General features: G+C 44.5%; 1 protein-coding gene and 1 pseudogene across 3 annotated transcripts in view; one reads left to right on the top strand and one right to left on the bottom strand.

Annotated features, from left to right (window-relative positions):
- Positions 1 to 18,627, top strand: part of LOC126188238 (UDP-glycosyltransferase UGT5-like) — a 328,602-nt gene that overhangs the window by 249,411 nt on the left and 60,564 nt on the right. For all 3 annotated transcript variants that reach the window (XM_049929798.1, XM_049929797.1, XM_049929796.1), the window contains one exon: positions 8,680 to 8,865. In XM_049929798.1, coding sequence (XP_049785755.1) covers positions 8,680 to 8,865 — 186 coding nt within the window. The remainder of the gene's footprint in view (positions 1 to 8,679; positions 8,866 to 18,627) is intronic.
- Positions 14,524 to 14,642, bottom strand: LOC126189103 (5S ribosomal RNA; annotated as a pseudogene).

Below are 18,627 nucleotides of genomic sequence, written 5' to 3'. Positions count from 1 at the left end.
CTTTGTAACGTTCGATACCCCCAGTCTGTTCTACTCGTTATGGGACTCTCAGTATTCTGAAATAGATCACAAAAATGTTTTGAAAGCAATTTCCGTTGTAGACGGTCTGAATCTTCCCACTGTCTATCACCTGGTTTTGTGCAGCCAGATATTGTTTGAGATAATTGATCCAATAGTGATTTGTCGATATCATAGTCATTTATAATATAGTTGTAAGCTATAATACGATAATTCCAAAAGTAAGGTCTTCTATTTCTTTTTATAAGTGCATAGACCTGTTTATTCTTACAATGGTTTACATCAGTTTACGGCTTGAACATTTAGCTATTTTTCGTCATAATCACCATTTTTGTCGATGCATTTTTGTAGACGCTGTCGCAGTTTTTGTATGTCCATGTCATATCAAAGTTATGATCCTCTTCTTTCACCTCGTCGTCGGAGCTGAATCGCTTTCCGGCCAAATGTTCTTTTAACTTAGGGAAAAGGTGATGGTCACTGGGCGCCAAGTCAGGACTATGGGGTGGGCGGGTGATTACGTTCCACTGAAAATGTTGAATGAGAGCAACGGTTTGCCGAGCGATGTGTGGGCGAGCGTTGTCATGGAGAATGTGTACGCCCTTGCTCAACATTCCTCTTCTCCGATTCTCAATTGCCCGTTTGAGTTTTTTCTGAGTCTCACAGTACCTGTCAGCGTTAATTGTGGTCCCGCTGGGCATAAAGTCGACCAACATTCCCCTTTCCCGATACCAAAAAACGGTTGTCATGACTTTACCGGCAGACTGTGTTTGTTTGAATTTCCACGGCTTTGGCGATGGAGGATGCCGCCACTTGCGTGATTGTTGCTTGGTCTCAGGTGTAAAGTGGTACGCCCAGGTTTCGTCACACGTGACAATTGAGTCCAGAAAGTTGTCCTGTTCAGCTGCAAGGCGGTGAGGAAATGCGCGGGAAGTATCAACTCGTTGCCGCATGTGGTCCCCAGTCAGCATGCTTGGCAACCATATTACGCACACATTCCGGTAGTTCAATTTTTCCGTTAAAATTCTGTGAGCGGTGCTTCGGGAAACCTTAGGAACCAACGTGCAGAGATCATCCAGGGTGATCCGCCGATCTTCACGCATGCTTTGCTCAACCTTCAACACTGTCTCCTCCGAAATTGACGGTCTCACGCTCCTTTGATCGTCGTGAATTTCGGTCCGACCAGCTGCAAACTCTCTGCACTACTTACGAACAATTTTGACATCCATGCACGACTCACAATACACTTCTGTCATTTGGCGATGGATTTCAATCGGCGCAGTGCCCTTTGCGTTCAAAAACAGAATAACTGAGCGCATTTCGCACTTGGCGGTAACATCCAATGGGAGCTCCATTCTCAACGGCTGCCAAGCCAAGACTGAGCGCCTCAGCGCGGCGTGCGCATGTTTACACACAACGCGTGAAGCACTCTTCATAACAGTGTGACCAACTGCCACACAAGCAGAGTTCTGTACTTATAAAAAAAAATAGGATACCTTACTTTTGGGATTACCCTCGTAACTTTGTGGTTCAGCGAGTCGACAGGTAGGGGCCAGCCACCAGCCGATCGTAACACTTTCTCGAGTGATAGGTGCTCGCAGTGTCGGCTCTTTGGGAAGTACAAAATGGTTCAAATGGCTCCGAGCACTATGGGACTTAACTTCTGAGGTCATCAGTCCCCTAGAACTTAGAACTACTTAAACCTAACTAACCTAAAGACATCACACACACCCATGCCCGAGGCAGGATTCGAACCTGCGACCGTAGCGGTCGCGCGGTTCTAGACTGTAGCGCCTAGAACCGCTCGGCCACCCCGGCCGGCTGGGAGGTACACGCAGAGTCTTGTCAAACGTGGCTCGATGTACGCCGGCAACACTGCCCTTCGCCACTGTAATCTCCCGTCACAGTTATTTAATTCGAGCTATAGGACACTACATTTTTGCGTTTTGTGAAGCGCACAATTTTACCTTTCTGAATATTTAAACCTTCTTTACACCACTTTGAGACACAAGCAAGATCTAACTTAGTGTCTGTCTGTCTTTTTTTCCGAACAGAAAGTCATCACGGATACTGCATCAGCTGCAAAAGTATGAGACTATTAATAATACTGTGCGCCACGTCATTGATATACAGCGTGAACAGTAAGGCTCCCAGCTCACTTTCCTGGGCCATGGCTCAAGTAATTTCTGTCTCTGTCAATGGTCCTCCATTCAAGATCACACGCTATGTCCTAGCTGATAAGTATAAATCTGATAGGGAACGAAGTGCTTTTCAGAAGTCAAGAAATACTGCATCTACGTGAATGCCTTGATGCAAGACAGAGAGAAAAACTAGAGATGGGTTATGCATTAATGATATTTTCGGAATGGCATCGTTGTGTTTGAGATACCTCATTACATTGGAGCTCATAATAATGGCCTGTGACGTAGCACTCTACAAAATTTTGATATCAAAGATATTGAACGATAGGTTTGTGATTGGATTCAGGATTTCCTAGAAGAAAGAACACAACATGTCATTCTTAACGGTTCAAAATCTGCAGATGTAGAGGTAATTTCGGGAGTACCGCAAGGAAGTGTGATAGGACCTTTATTGTTTACAATATACATAAATGACTTAGTTGACAACATCGGTAGCTCCGTGAGGCTATTTGCAGATGACACGGTTGTCTACAAGAAAGTAGCAACATCAGAAGACTCGTACGTACTCCAGGAAGACCTGCAGAGGATTAATGCATGGTGCGACAGTTGGCAGCTTTCCCTAAACGTAGATAAATGTAATATAATGCGCATACATAGGGGCAGAAATCCATTCCAGTACGATTATGCCATAGGTGGTAAATCATTGGAAGCGGTAACGACCGTAAAATACTTAGGAGTTACTATCCGGAGCGATCTGAAGTGGAATGATCACATAAAACAAATAGTGGGAAAAGCAGGCGCCAGGTTGAGATTCATAGGAAGAATTCTAAGAAAATGTGACTCATCGACGAAAGAAGTAGCTTACAAAACGCTTGTTCGTCCGATTCTTGAGTATTGCTCATCAGTATGGGACCCTTACCAGGTTGGATTAATAGAAGAGATAGACATGATCCAGCGAAAAGCAGCGCGATTCGTCATGGGGACATTTAGTCAGCGCGAGAGCGTTACGGAGATGCTGAACAAGCTCCAGTGGCGGACACTTCAAGAAAGGCGTTACGCAATACGGAGAGGTTTATTATCGAAATTACGAGAGAGCACATTCCGGGAAGAGATGGGCAACATATTACTACCGCCCACATATATCTCGCGTAATGATCACAACGAAAAGATCCGAGAAATTAGAGCAAATACGGAGACTTACATCAGTCGTTCTTCCCACGCACAATTCGTGAATGGAACAGGGAAGGGGGGATCAGATAGTGGTACAATAAGTACCCTCCGCCACACACCGTAAGGTGGCTCGCGGAGTATAGATGTAGATGTAGTTTTTACATCTCTTTTGCTACCGTTCTTCTAGATGGGTGTAACCTGTGCTTTCTTCCCACTACACGGTAAAGCTTTTCTTTTTCGAGAAATCTTCGGTTTATTATGGTTAAAAAAGCCTAACAGACGGAAATTGTGTCCTCAGAATCTTTCGCGGGGGCATGCCTGAATAAAATCTTCTCACATTTCAAGCCAGGATAAAATACTCGAGCTTTTGATGGATATCACTGCCATTTTCGTCAGGAGTAAAAACCACTGACTGCTGGGGCTGGCACGGTTATCTGCTTGAACATGCATAATAGCAACACCTGACACCAGTAAGAGTGTGCCGAAACGACGTTTGCGCGGAGAACGAGTTGCGCAGTTTCAAAAATGGCGATGGCCCTTTCCAGCATGCGACGTCACTCAAACCGCGGCGGACTGCAGAACCTGCGAGTTGCGCAACTCGCCTCCCACGCATGCGTCGTTTCGGCCCTCTCTGATTGGCGCCAAATGCTGCAATCGTGCCAGCCCCAGCAGTCAGTGATTTTTACTCCTGACGACGATGGCAGAGAGAGCCATCGAAAGCTCGAGTGACGCAACTTGAAAACTTGTTAGATTTTATTCATGCGAAAATTCTATGTAGATTCGGACAAGGATTGCAACTAGTCCTGGAGCTTTGTTCACTTTTAGTTATTTTGGTTCTTACCAAAGCCACTGACTATACATTGGTGAGAATTATACTGGGGTTATTATTCTTGAATTTTTCCTCATAGAAGAACAATAGAAATTGGTATTCATAATTGCTGTTTATTGCTTTCTTACCCTCAAATACTTGTGTCACCTATGAGTGTCTGGACACTAATTTTGATTTCACTGCTTGCACTCACATTCGAGCAGATTTTCTTTGGATTTTGTGAGAGGTCTTTCGGTATGACCCTTCACTCATTACCCTTTTACCAGCCATCACATTTCTTTCAGCATCTCGCAATCTGTACTCTTCCTTCGCAGATACTGTGTGCCATGTAACACTCTTGCGCCACAACTGTTATAGTAGGTACATATGTGTCCATTGCTTGGTCAACTATTCTTCCGAACTTGAGTCACAGTTCTGCTACAGGGTCTGCACAGAGCTAAATATTTCAAGTTCCTCTTTGAAATATGTCACTAGTGCCTCTCCATCTACTTCAGTGAATATATAAAGCTTTTTATTGGTGTTAATTGCCCTAAGTGTTTTGATAATCATTGTTGCAATCATTGCATAACGGTCACTGACATGAGCTTCAATACGGAGATCCTCAGAGAATCTGGGGCAATTTACTTCCATCACATTTAGTCCTTTCATGATAAGTGAGCTTCGTGTGTAGTTTTCACAGAGAGCATTTCGTATTGTTTTGCAGGATGTCTTGTCATGCCCACCACTCACAAAACTGTAATTTTCCTCTCAACGATTGTTGGACGATTTAAGTTCCTCCAATGATTGCACTATGATTGGGAAATAAATGTGTTAGCTATGTGAGGTTCGTTCTAAACCTTTCGGTTACTTCTGGCGATGAGGCTGGTGGTTGATGGAAGGACCCAGTTGTATGCTCACCATTGATCCTGGGCCTTATGTAAAAATCTCACATCCAGCTTCAGTTTCTGTCTGTGTTGATTTGAGATTCTTGTGTGCTATCAGTTGCTGACAGATGTGAAAATTATCGAACTATCAGTTTAATAAGTCATGGGTGCAAAGTACTAACACAAATTCCTTACAGGGGAGAAAAAACTGGTAGAAGCCGACCTCAGGGAAGGTCAGTTTGGATTGCGGAAAAATGTAGGAACACATTTGGAAGATAGGTTAAGGAAATGCAAATCGACGTTTGTGGCATTTGTAACTTAGAGAAAGCTTTTTTCAGTGTTGACTGGAATATTCTCTTTGAAATTATAAAGGTAGCAGGAGTAAAATACAGGAAACAAAAGGCTGTTTACAACTCATACAAGAATCAGACAGCAGTCATAAGAGTTGATGGGCATGAAAAGTAAGCAGTCATTGAGAAGGAGACAGACAGGGCCTGTCCCCAATTTTATTCAGTCTGTGTATTGAGCAAGAATTGAAGGAAGCGAAAGAAAAATTTGGAGTACGAATTAAAGCCAAAGGAGAAGAAAAAAGTTAAGGTTTGCTGATGATACTGTATTTCTGTCAGAAGCGGCAAAGGACTTGGAAGAGAGGTTGTGCGGAATGGACAGTGTCTTAAAAGAATATAAGATGAACATCAACAAAAGGAAAGCAAGGATAATGGAGTGCAGTCAGATTAAATCAGGTGATGATGAAATTATATTAGGAAATGATAGGCTTGAAGTAGTAGATGAGTATTGCTATTTGGGCAGTAAAATAACTGATGACAGTCGAAGTAGAGAGGATATAAAAGGGAGACTGGCCATGGCAAAAAGTGTTTCTGAAGAAGAGAAATTTGTTAACAACAAATATAGCCTTACGTGTTAGGAAGTCATTTCTGGAAGTATTTGTCTGGAGCCATGTACAGAAGTGAAATATGTACGATAAACAGTTTAGACAAGTAGCAAATAGAAACTTTTGAAATGTGATTCTACAGAAGAATGGTGAAGATCAGATGGATAGATCACATAGGTACTGAACAGAATTGGGGAAAAAGGAAATCTGTGGCACAACTTGACTAAAAGAATAGATCAGTTGATAGGACACGTTCTGAGACATCAAGGGATCATCAATTTAATGTTGGAGGGAAGTTTTGGGGTTAAAAATCGGAGAGAGAGAGAGAGAGAGAGAGAGAGAGAGAGAGAGAGAGAGAGAGAGAGAGAGAGAGAGAGAGAGAGAGATGAATACAGTAAGGAGATTCTGAAGGACGTAGGTTGCACTAGCAACAGCAACAACAACAACAACAACAATGACGAAACACAGTGTGATATAATTCTGTAGAATTCTCCGCTCTTCGTGTCACTCTAACAGCGATTGCAGCACACGATCTAAAGGAACCGTTTGCTTCAGACGGAAAGTTCTTTGTTCATCGTAAGCTAAATTTTCACGTAATAAAGTGGGTTCAGATGAAACGTGACACACCTTCGGCTATAACATGACCGCTTGAAATTACCTCTCTTTTTTTGTATCAATCTTTCTGATTATACTTACCATATCAGTATCCATCATATGATGCAAACTTCGCTTTCGGTTTACTTTTTAGAAATTTTGCCTTACATTACTAACGTTTATTGGAAGTCTGAACCACCACTTATTCGCAGTTAAAAAATCTTTTTTTTTTTTTGGGGGGGGGGGGGGATAACTCCTATGTAATAATCCCAAAAGCTTAATAAGAGAGCGTTTCGCACACCCTGAGTAGTTTGTTTCCTCAGTACCCACTACATCTAGTGAGCGTTCCTCGATCCACCACCTGAGGAGGAGCCTGATGGGGGAGGAGTATAGCAACCCGCACTTCCCATTAGCCTATCTTTTCGATATACACTTATATTTACCCATAAAATCTCATAGCCCTCAATTTGTGGTCTTAGCCAGGTATCTGTGCCTAATATTATGAGACTCCTACTGTTTTTTGGTGTGCTTCAAACTCTGGCACCTGATGCACTGCGAGCCCTTTGGCAGTTGACTGCAAGGATTTTAATATCACTGTGAGTCCTTTGGCAAGGATTTTGATATTTTATTAGTCTCCTCTCCGAGGAGGAGGAAAAGGGGGAGGAGGAGCAATTCTTTGAGTCTTAACGCCAATAATTCGGGATATTCCCGAATGGCTTATTATAGAGCAATCCAAGTCTGTGGTTTGAGTTTCCCACTTGCGTCCAAACCAGGTGCCCGTAATAAGTTCTGAGGATTATGCTACATATTGTGAGCTTCGTTGAGGTTCCGTGAGCTGAGGCTGCTATTCTCAACCTTTTCTGCCAGTCGCTGGAATGAACCGAGTATTACTTCGAAGTTCAAATGACAGACATCGTTCTTTCCGACACACATCACAGTCTGTAGTTATTCGCACTCTGTTTCATCAATGGTTGCCAAAACAGCCTCTTCAGCATGATGACTGACGCCTCCAGGCATACACACTAAGTCACAAGGTCACCCATTTGATCTTATCCTTTCCCATTGTTCATTCCATCTTGTCAATGCCGATGGTTAATAAACCGCTAACCTTTCGCACTTATATCCCTCTCACGAGGGAATCAGCACACTTCCCAACAAATAAAACAACTTAACTAAGCCAGTATGACACATTTTATTTCTTGGGAAGTGTGCTGATTCCCTCGTGAGAGGGATACATGTGCGAAAGGTTAGCGGTTTGTTAACCATCGGCATTGACAAGACGCAATGAACAATGGGAAGGGATACGATCAAATGGATGACCTTGTGACTCAGTGTGTATGCCTGGAGGCGTCAGTCATCATGCTGAAGAGGCTGTTTCGGCAACCATTGATGGAACAGAATGCAATAATATATAACATCAGCTAGTTACAGAAAAAACATAAATTAGGTAAAAATGATCAAAAGTAACGTCGTACAAATAAGGAACCAATGGTATTATTCTGTGTTAATGTATTCAAAAAAATGGCTCAGATGGCTATAAGCACGATGAGACTTAACATCTGAGGTCATCAGTCCCCTAGACTTAGAACTACTTAAAGCTGACTAACCTAAGGACATCCTTGCCCGAAACAGGATTCGAACCTGCGACCGTAGCAGCTGCGCGTTTCCGAACTGAAGCGCCTAGAACTACTTAGTCACAGCGGACGCCCTAATGTACTCATAAATCGCCAGAGATCGCATATTATTTGATTTATTATTAGCAACTCGAAATATTCATTGCCGTGACGGCAACTCGTGCATCCACACCCAGCTCGCGCCACTTCTTGTTGACGATTGTGCGAGTGGAGATGTCAACTTGTAACATGTTACCATCAGCGAAAGAAATATCTGAAGATTCTCACCTCTAACTAACTAACGGAACTAATAATAAAACGAATAATACGTGACCTGTGCCTGCTTAACTATACATTAATTCTCGCAGTCGCTGATTGTAGGCGATGACTGCTAAATTCGTCTGTGTAGACCAGACTTCGTAACCATCTATGTTTGTGGAGACGCTACGTTCCTAATAATTCCGTTAGAAAGTGACGAGACTCGTTTCCAAATAGCTTCTTGTTGCAGCTTTTGCTTGTGGATACTTCGCGCTGCATTGTAGTGTCGGCTGCTGTGTTGCAGATGCAGCTCCGAGGCCCGGCGCTGGTGCTGCTCCTGGTGGCAAGTCTGGCGGCTCCCGCGTCCGCCGCGCGCATCCTCGCTATCTTCCCGCACTTCGGGAAGAGTCACTTCGACTTCTTCGAACCGCTGATGAAGGCGCTGGCTGCGAGGGGTCACGACTTGCACGTCCTCAGCTACTTCCCGCAGGTACCTGCTACAAAATATTTAAGAGTTATTTTTGGCTCAAAACTATAATTCACACAGCACGTCCACGAGAAGCTAAACAAAACTGAAGGGAAGGCATGTTGAAGAGACAGATAAAAAATTTTCGCCTTTACAAATCTATCGCTCTTCAAGCAATCAAACCTTGTAAGTCCTAACAAGGGGGTTACGTATGACTCCGTTAAATAAACAACACTACTGGCAATTAAAATAGCTACACCAAGAAGAAATGCAGATGATAAACGGGTATTCATTCGACAAATATATTATACTAGAACTGACATGTGATTACATTTTCACGCAATTTGGGTGCATAGATCCTGAGAAATAAGTACCCAGAACAACCACCTCTGGCCGTAATAACGGCATTGATACGCCTGGACATTGAGTCAAACAGAGCTTGGATGGCGTGTACAGGTACAGCTGCCCATGCAGCTTCAACACGATACCACAGTTCATAAAGAGCAGTGACTCGCGTATTGTGACGAGCCAGTTGCTCGGCCACCATTGACCAGACGTTTTCAATTGGTGAGAGATCTAGAGAATGTGCTGGCCAGGGCAGTAGTCGAACATTTTCTGTATCTAGAAAGGCCCGTACAGGTCTTGCAACATACGGTTGTGCATTATCCTGCTGAAATGTAGGGTTTCGCAGGGATCGAATGAAGGGTAGAGCCATGGGTCGTAACACATCTGAAATGTAGCGTCCACTGTTCAAAGTGCTGTCAATGGGAACAAGAGGTGACCGAGGCGTTTTGCCATTCGTGCACCCAGGTTCGTCGTTGAGTACACCATCGCAGGCGTTCCTGTCTGTGATGCAGCGTCAAGGGTAAACGTAGCCATGCTCTCCGAGCTGATAGTCCATGCTGCTGAAAAATGGTTGTTGTCTTGCAAACGTTCCCATCTGTTGACTCAGGGATTGAGACGTGGCTGCACGATCCGTTATAGCCATGCCGATAAGATGCCTGTCATCTCGACTGCTAGTGATACGAGGCCATTAGGATCCAGCACGGCGTCCCGTATTACCCTCCTGAACCCACCGATTCCATATTCTGCTAACAGTCATTGGATCTCGACCAACGCGAGCGGCGATGTCGCGATACGATAAACCGCAATCGCGATAGGCTACAATCCGACCTTTATCAAAGTCGGAAACGTGATGGTACGCATTTCCCCTCCTTTCACGAAGCAACGCGACAACGTTTCACCAGGCAACACCGGTCAGCTGCTGTTTGTGTATGAGATATCGGTTGGACACTTTCCTCATGTCAGCACGTTGTAGGTGTCGCCACCGGCGCCAACCTTGTGTGAATGCTCTGAAAAGCTAATCATTTGCATATCACAGCATCTTCTTCCTGTCGGTTAACTTTCGCGTTTGTAGCACGTCATCTTCGTGGTGTAGCAATTTTAATGGCCAATAGTGTACAAACACTCGTGGAAAATTTAAACTATGTGCCAGACTGGGCCTCTAACGTAGAACCTTGACTTTCGCTGGCAGTGTTCTCGCGTCCTTGCAGCTTTACTTCCGCCAGTACCTATCTACTACCGGTTTGTTACAATTAAAGTGCAAGTACTCACGGTGGTCCAATGTGGGCTCTAATTATAATATGGCAGCGAAACATGGTAAATATGCTAATGCGTTAGTGTGGGGCACATTTACACTTCCTTTCGCCGGTGGTTCGAGTCCTCTCTAGGGCTTGGGTGTGTGTGTTGTTCTTAGCATAAGTTAGTTTAAGTAGTGCGTAAGCCAAGGGACCGATGACCTCGGCAGTTTGGTCCCTTAGGAATTCACACGCATTTGAGCATTTGGTGAACATTTCCACTGGGAAAACTGAGCTCCAATTTTGGCAACAGGTACAAATCTGGCGCTCCGTACCGTATGACGGTACGACACCCACGCTGTCGTTTGACAAGCAAAACGGGAGTGAACAGAACGGCTATCGAGAAGAGAGAATGTACACTGTTAGTGACACTGCTTTATGTGAACGGCAACAACTACAGAGCTGCATTGAGATATCACCGCCAACTGAAAGGTCTGAGGAGAGGCCCGATGTCATTAAAATAGTTCAAAGAAGATGCTACTCAAATTCGAAAACATGGGTGAGCTTAGTGTGCCACCTGGAAGCGGAACGTACAGGGTTATTACAAATGATTGAAGCGATTTCACAGCTCTACAATAACTTTATTATTTGAGATATTTTCACAATGCTTTGGACACACATACAAAAACTCAAAAAGTTTTTTTAGGCATTCACAAATGTTCGATATGTGCCCCTTTAGTGATTCGGCAGACAACAAGCCGATAATCAAGTTCCTCGGCGCAGCATGTCCCCATCAATGAGTTCGAAAGCATCGTTGATGCTAGCTCGCAGTTCTGGCACGTTTCTTGGTAGAGGGGGTTTAAACACTGAATCTTTCACATAACCCCACAGAAAGAAATCGCATGGGGTTAAGTCGGGAGAGCGTGGAGGCCATGACATGAATTTGTGATCATGATCTCCACCACGACCGATCCATCGGTTTTCCAATCTGCTGTTTAAGAAATGCCGAACATCATGATGGAAGTGCGGTGGAGCACCATCCTGTTGAAAGATGAAGTCGGCGCTGTCGGTCTCAAGTTGTGGCATGACCCAATTTTCCAGCATGTCCAGATACACGTGTCCTGTAACGTTTTTTTCGCAGAAGAAAAAGGGGCCGTAAACTTTAAACCGTGAGATTGCACAAAACACGTTAACTTTTGGTGAATTGCGAATTTGCTGCACAAATGCGTGAGGATTCTCTACCGCCCAGATTCGCACATTGTGTCTGTTCACTTCACCATTAAGAAAAAATGTTGCTTCATCACTGAAAACAAGTTTCGCACTGAACGCATCCTCTTCCATGAGCTGTTGCAACCGCGCCGAAAATTCAAAGCGTTTGACTTTGTCATCGGGTGTCAGGGCTTGTAGCAATTGTAAACGGTAAGGCTTCTGCTTTAGCCTTTTCCGTAACATTTTCCAAACTGTCGGCTGTGGTACGTTTAGCTCCCTGCTTGTTTTATTCGTCGACTTCCGCGGGCAACGCGTGAAACTTGCCCGCACGCGTTCAACCGTTTCTTCGCTCACTGCAGGCCGACCCGTTGATTTCCCCTTACGGAGGCATCCAGAAGCTTTAAACTGCGCATACCATCGCCGAATGGAGTTAGCAGTTGGTGGATCTTTGTTGAACTTCGTCCTGAAGTGTCGTTGCACTGTTATGACTAACTGATGTGTGTGCATTTCAAGCACGACATACGCTTTCTCGGCTCCTGTCGCCATTTTGTCTCACTGCGCTCTCGAGCGCTCTGGCGGCAAAAACCTGAAGTGCGGCTTCAGCCGAACAAAACTTTATGAGTTTTTCTATGTATCTGTAGTGTGTCGTGACCATATGTCAATGAATGGAGCTACAGTGAATTTATGAAATCGCTTCAATCATTTGTAATAGCCCTGTATTCTATCCCGGTTCAAGTTACTGACGAGGTCGCTGTTGCTGTAAGACCATGAAGCACGTGCCCCAGATACTACTAGTGCTAGTGCTCGTGCAGCGTCGCGAGAATTGTCCATCCCTTGGTCAACAGTACGGTAAGTTTTGTGGTCTATGTTACACTGGTAGAAGACCCAGACACTGCAGCGACTGAAACACCATGAATCACAGCAACGTTCTGAATTTGCTCTTCGCGTCTGGTACAGATCGAAGTTGCTGACATGTTGCCGGGCAATATTCTGTGGAGTGACGAGGCACATTTTACACTACAGGGGGCAGTGAACACACAGAACAGCCGAATTTGAGGTATTGTTAAACCATGCGTTGTGAACGGAGAGCCAGTGCACTCAGGGTATATGACTGTATCGTCTGGATTGAAAGGCATCTGTAGTCTCAGACGTTCTTATGTGAAGAGAATACACCCAGAGGGACTGTCAGGTGCGGTGTGATGTCTGCACGTTATCGAGATTTCCTTGGTACAGCATGTGGTACCTGTTTTGGGAGAGCGCAACTGTGTGGAAACCACTGTTTTCATGCAAGATGGGCCAACATCTCATGTGGTTCACTCAGTGCTGCTTACTGCAACCATCCATAAACGTGTTAAAAATGGTTCAAATGGCTCTGAGCACTATGGGACTCAACTTCTGAGGTCATTAGTCCCCTAGAACTGAGAACTAGTTAAACCTAACTAACCTAAGGACATCACACACATCCATGCCCGAGGCAGGATTCGAACCTGCGACCGTAGCGGTCTCGCGGTTCCAGACTGCAGCGCCTAGAACCGCACGGCCACTTCGGCCGGCATAAACGTGTTACCTCAGAGATTTTCCAGATGCATGGCATGCAAGATCACCTGATCTGAATCGTTGTGACTTTTGACACTGGGTATATCTAAATGAACGCTTTTACCAGACCCACGTTCGGTCTGTATCTGATATGAACGCCATTTATACAGGAGCACGTTGCTCAGATTCCACGGAACTACTACGAGCAACATGTGACCACGACCTTTTATAGATGCAGCAACTCGTCGACGTCTCCAGTGCTGTTTTGGATGAAATTGTGTAAGCAGTGGTTAATAATAAAATCAGTATTATGCTTTTCTCATTTGTTTGACAGTTTCTGCCAGCCTCCCGTTCGTAATCAGTTACATATGGAAACATTTACATCCGTCTTTCTTGCGTTCACAACGGCAAATTTGTAACTGTTGCCTAAAAGTGGAACTAGTTTTTTTTTTCCCAGCGTGAATCGGTTCCTATCAACGCATTGGCATATCTATCAAGTTTCGCTTCCATACGATAATTACAGCCCACATTGGACCTCCGTGAGTAGCTGCACTTTAAGTGTAACCCCTGTGTATATAACTATAATCAGTAACGAAAGGAATGAGTAATTAGTAACTACCATACACTTTCCAAATTTCGCAGTTGGTCTCCTGTGTACCTTGTAGTTCTAACAGTCCTGGAAGAAAGAAAATCGTAGAGGAATCGCTTACCCACAGCCTAGGGGATTATTTCCAGAATTAATCTCACTCTCCAATGCAGTCTGCCATGTATCAGATTAAAACTGTGTACCGAACGCAGAGATAAACTCCGACCTATATTGTAAAATCGGATAACTCAGAACAGCACGTTTTAAAGTAAGACTGAGGATTATATTTGCAGTAACACTAAAATAATGTTTAGTCGAAACTAAACCAAAACGAACGCCTTGATTGGCCTAACGCCACCGACCCACTGCCCTGTCATCCTCAGCTGTTACCGAGCGAGGTGGCGCAGTGGTTCGCACACTGGACTCGCATTCGGGAGGACGACGGTTCAATCCCGCGTCCGGCCATCCTGATCTAGGTTTTCCGTGATTTCCCTAAATCACTCCAGGCAAATGCCGGGATGGTTCCTTTGAAAGGGCACGGCCGTATTCCTTCCCTGTCCTTCCCTAATCCTATGAGACCGATGACCTCGCAGTTTGGTCTCTTCCCCTAAACAACCCAACCCCAACCCCCCTCAGCTGTTAGGCATCACCGGTTGAGGGGCATGTGGTCAGCACACCACTCTCCCGGCTGTTCCCAGTTTTCGTGACCAGTAGTGGCACTTCTCAATGAAGTAACTCCTCAATTCGCCTCAAGAGGGCAGAGTGCACCCCACTTGCCAACAGCACTCGGCAGACCCAGACGGTGACCCATCCAAGTGCCATCCGAGCCCAACAGCGCTTAACTTCGGTGATCTAATGGGAACCGGTCTTACCACTACGGCAAGGCCTTTGGCTGTATAAACTAAATAGGGTCTCCAAAACAAAAGCTATGTATGTAAAAAAAAAGGACGCCATAGCAATAAAATATTATGAAAATGAGACAGATATCGGTAGATGTGATAAACATGAATAAACAAACAAATGGTTCAGCTTCACAAAAATAGAATGATTTACTGAACAGAAAGAGCTTCTCAAATTGAGCAAGTCAGTAATGCATAGGTTCACCTCTGGCCCTTATGAAAGCAGTTATTCGGCTTGGCATTGATTGAAAGGTGTTCGACGTCATCCTGAGAGATATTGCAGCAAATTCTGTCCAGTTGTTGAGTTAGATCGTCAAAGTCCCGAGCTGGTTGGAGGGGCCTGCCCATAATGCTCCAAACATTCTCAGTTGGGGAGGGATACGGCGACCTTGCTGACCAAGGTAGGGTTTGGCAACCGTTCACTTCATGGGCCTTGTTCCGATTTAGATCTGTCAAGCTCTTCTCAAAGCATCAAATCTCCAAACTCATTTTCATCTACTTCTTCTTCCTTTCCAACAATATTACCTGCTATTGCTTCCACCTTTCAGCTAGCCGTACTTTTTTTATTACTGACTTGCCAACTGAGCTCTTGATATTCATACAGCTGCTCCCCATTTCTTCAAAGGTGTCTAATTTTCCTACAGGCGACATCTATCTTTCCTCTAGTTGTGCATGCTTGTGCACGTTTGCATTTCTGTCTTGCCATTCTTACCTTGCTGTTTTGCACTTCCTGTCCATCCTTTTTTTTTGTCTGTATTCATTTTTGCATGCTTCATTTAAAAAAAAATCTTTATTCTTGATCTTTATATATTATACAAACATCGTAGCCACCTCACAAGATTAGTGGGTCCTTAAGTGTTACAATAATAATATTATTATTAGCAGCTTCATTTACTGCATTTTTATATTTAGTCCTTTTATCTATTTCATCATGTGTGTTTCAGTCCTCTCATTCGCGGAGCTAGTTGTACTTCTGTGGCGGGTGTTGGTTTCATGTCTCCCTTCGCTACGATAATGCATTACCACTATTCGTATTTTATTATACACCATTAAAACTATTGCTGGATTACTCCTATTTGACTTCGTATTTCAAACCCTGCACTCACTTGAACAGAAGTTATTTTCTTCCTGCCTCCGCAGTTCTTTAATTTCCACTGAAATCCCCATTCTGATGTGTCTGTTTCATCAAGGTGGCACTGATGACAGTGTCACTGGGGCGCTGCTCCCAGCTTCACATTAGGCTGCCTTCTAAAAACATAATCACCGAAATAATAACAGCACAATGTTCCTAAGGTATACTTTGTGAGAACAACACAAATACTCACCTTCCATTCCGGTGTACAATCCAAGTCCATCTGAGTCCTGTAACAGACTAAGTCCCATTTCCACAATACGATCTTTGTCCCATTGTAAACACTGTCTAAGAGGTTCCTCTTCGGTCCAACACACGAAGCGGCCGACATGGAGTGATATCACCTCTTCACATAATTGACTGTAAGTGACAAGTGACGAGCAACATAGCCTCATGCTGTGCGGCCTCTGTGGAGGGCCGTAGAATACTGTCGTTCCAATTTCGCCTGGTGCATATGCAGTCCTATGGCTCACGGACTGACCATCCAGTATCTATACCTAACTTCAACTTATCCACCCCCATTTCTCAAATTCTCTAGTCATCCAATCCAATTAAGTGATCTAACATTCCACACTCCAACTTTTAGAATGCCAATTTTGTTTTTCCTGATGACACCCTCCTCAATATTTCCCACCCAAAGATCCGAATGGCAGATTATTTTACCACCAGTATACTTTACCCAAAAGGATGCCATCGTCATTTAACTTTACAGTATAGTTGCATGCACTGGGGGAAAAGCTACCTGCTGTGGTTCCCCTTGTTTTCAGCCGTTCGCAGTACCAGCATAACAAAATCATGTTGGGTAATGTCAGTAAAATTCTTCAAGGTATGTTGACTACATTGTCAAAATGTAAAATTCTCTGATTTTTCGGCCACCGTTGCAAACTATCCTCTTCAGGGTCTTTTGAGAAAGGTTAAAAAAATATGCATGTAATGAAACTTACGTTGGAATTAAACATATCGTATGATAAATTACTAAGTAGCATATCGTGAGCCTGCCTCCTGCAACAACATTGACAGATGGAGTATAAACGCTCTCGGCTCAGCCGATAAAATCATTCTGCATTTGACCGGCGCATTCTCCTGGCCTGTCACCGGTCAAAAGTACGGCTCTACCACACCACCATCAGCCAGCAGCGTCATGTAGCGGCCACAAACGCTGGTCTACGAGCAGGTAGTCAGCCTCAGTAGTTCTGAGATTCAAGTGGAATGTACTGGGGCGAGGCTACACGTTCAAAATGGTTCAAATGGCTCTGAGAACTATGGGACTTAACATCTATGGTCATCAGTCCCCTAGAACTTAGAACTACTTAAACCTAACTAACCTAAGGACATCACACAACACCCAGTCATCACGAGGCAGAGAAAATCCCTGACCCCGCCGGGAATCGAACCCGTGAACCCTGCCGCGGGAAGCGAGAACGCTACCGCACGACCACGAGCTGCGGACTGAGGCTACACGTAGGCCGCCAAGCAGCAGGCTATTGTTGCAGATACAGTCGTATGTGGTGAATGCTGGTGATCTTGCACCCTGTTCTTTTGGGAAGAGAAAATCCTGGTACCTTCAAAGATAGATCTCACACAAGGTAGAAGTTAGTGACACTCTGCTCTTGCAAAAGTGATGTCTAGTAATCACTGATGTTGAAGTCTTTGAGTTGGTTGGAGACTGCTACAAGTGGATGTCTCGATTTCAGTCTCAGTTACTGCCGTTTAAAGAACTCTGCATCGACATGAACGGGAAGGGATGTCCGCCTCAGTAGCTGCGAGGTCAGCGTGACTGATTGCTAACTGAAGGGGCCCAGCTTCGATTCCCGGTCGGGTCGAAGATTTGCTCCACTTGGGGACTGGCTGTAGTGTTGTCCTTATCTTCATATCGTCATAACTGAAACGAAAATCGCCTGCATGGGTCCACACGACAGGTCTAACCTCTGTAACTTGACCTTAATGACTTTTCTGAATTGTCGAAGCACACTGTCGTGTGGTCTTTTTTTCACTGCTGAGATGGCCGTATGGGACTGTCAAGGAGTTTTGTTAGTGGACTGGGTACAACAACGTATAAAAATCGACGCTATAGTTTACTGAAGAAATTACGACACATGTCAATGCACGACCGCATACCATACGCCTATAGACGACGCTGCTTGATTCATTTTGCTAGAAACAATTATCACCCTCCTTACATTCCGGACCTAGCTCCATCCGACTTCCATTTGTTTTCTCATGTCAAAAAATTTCTTACGAGCCAGCAGTTCGCAAATGATGACAAGATCAAGATAAACGCCCAAAACTGGTTCACGTCACAGGCGCCCTTACTTACTGAATCAGCTTTATACACTACTGGCCATTAAAATTGGTACACCAAGAAGAAATGCAGATGATAAACGGGTATTCATTCGACAAATATATTATACTAGAACTGACATGTGATGACATTTTGACGCAATTTGGGTGCATAGATCCTGAGTAATCAGTACCCACAACAACCACCTCTGGCCGTAATAACGGCCTTGATACGCCTGGGCATTGAGTCAAACAGAGCTTGGATGGCGTGTACAGGTACAGCTGCCCATGCAGCTTCAACACGATACCACACTAGTGACTGGCGTATTGTGACGAGCCAGTTGCTCGGCCACCATTGACCAGACGTTTTCAATTGGTGATAGATCTGGAGAATGTGCTGGCCAGGGCAGCAGTCGAACGTTTTCTGTATTCAGAAAGACCCGTACAGGAGCTGTAACATGCGGTCGTGCATTATCCTGCTGAAATGTAGGGTTTCGCAGGGATCGAATGAAGGGTAGAGCCACGGGTCGTAACACATCTGAAATGTAACGCCCACTGTCCAAAGTG

Source organism: Schistocerca cancellata, chromosome 5 (assembly GCF_023864275.1).
Source record: "Schistocerca cancellata isolate TAMUIC-IGC-003103 chromosome 5, iqSchCanc2.1, whole genome shotgun sequence".
Classification (NCBI taxonomy): Eukaryota; Metazoa; Arthropoda; class Insecta; order Orthoptera; family Acrididae; genus Schistocerca; species Schistocerca cancellata.
This window is presented reverse-complemented; position numbering and strand designations above follow the sequence as displayed.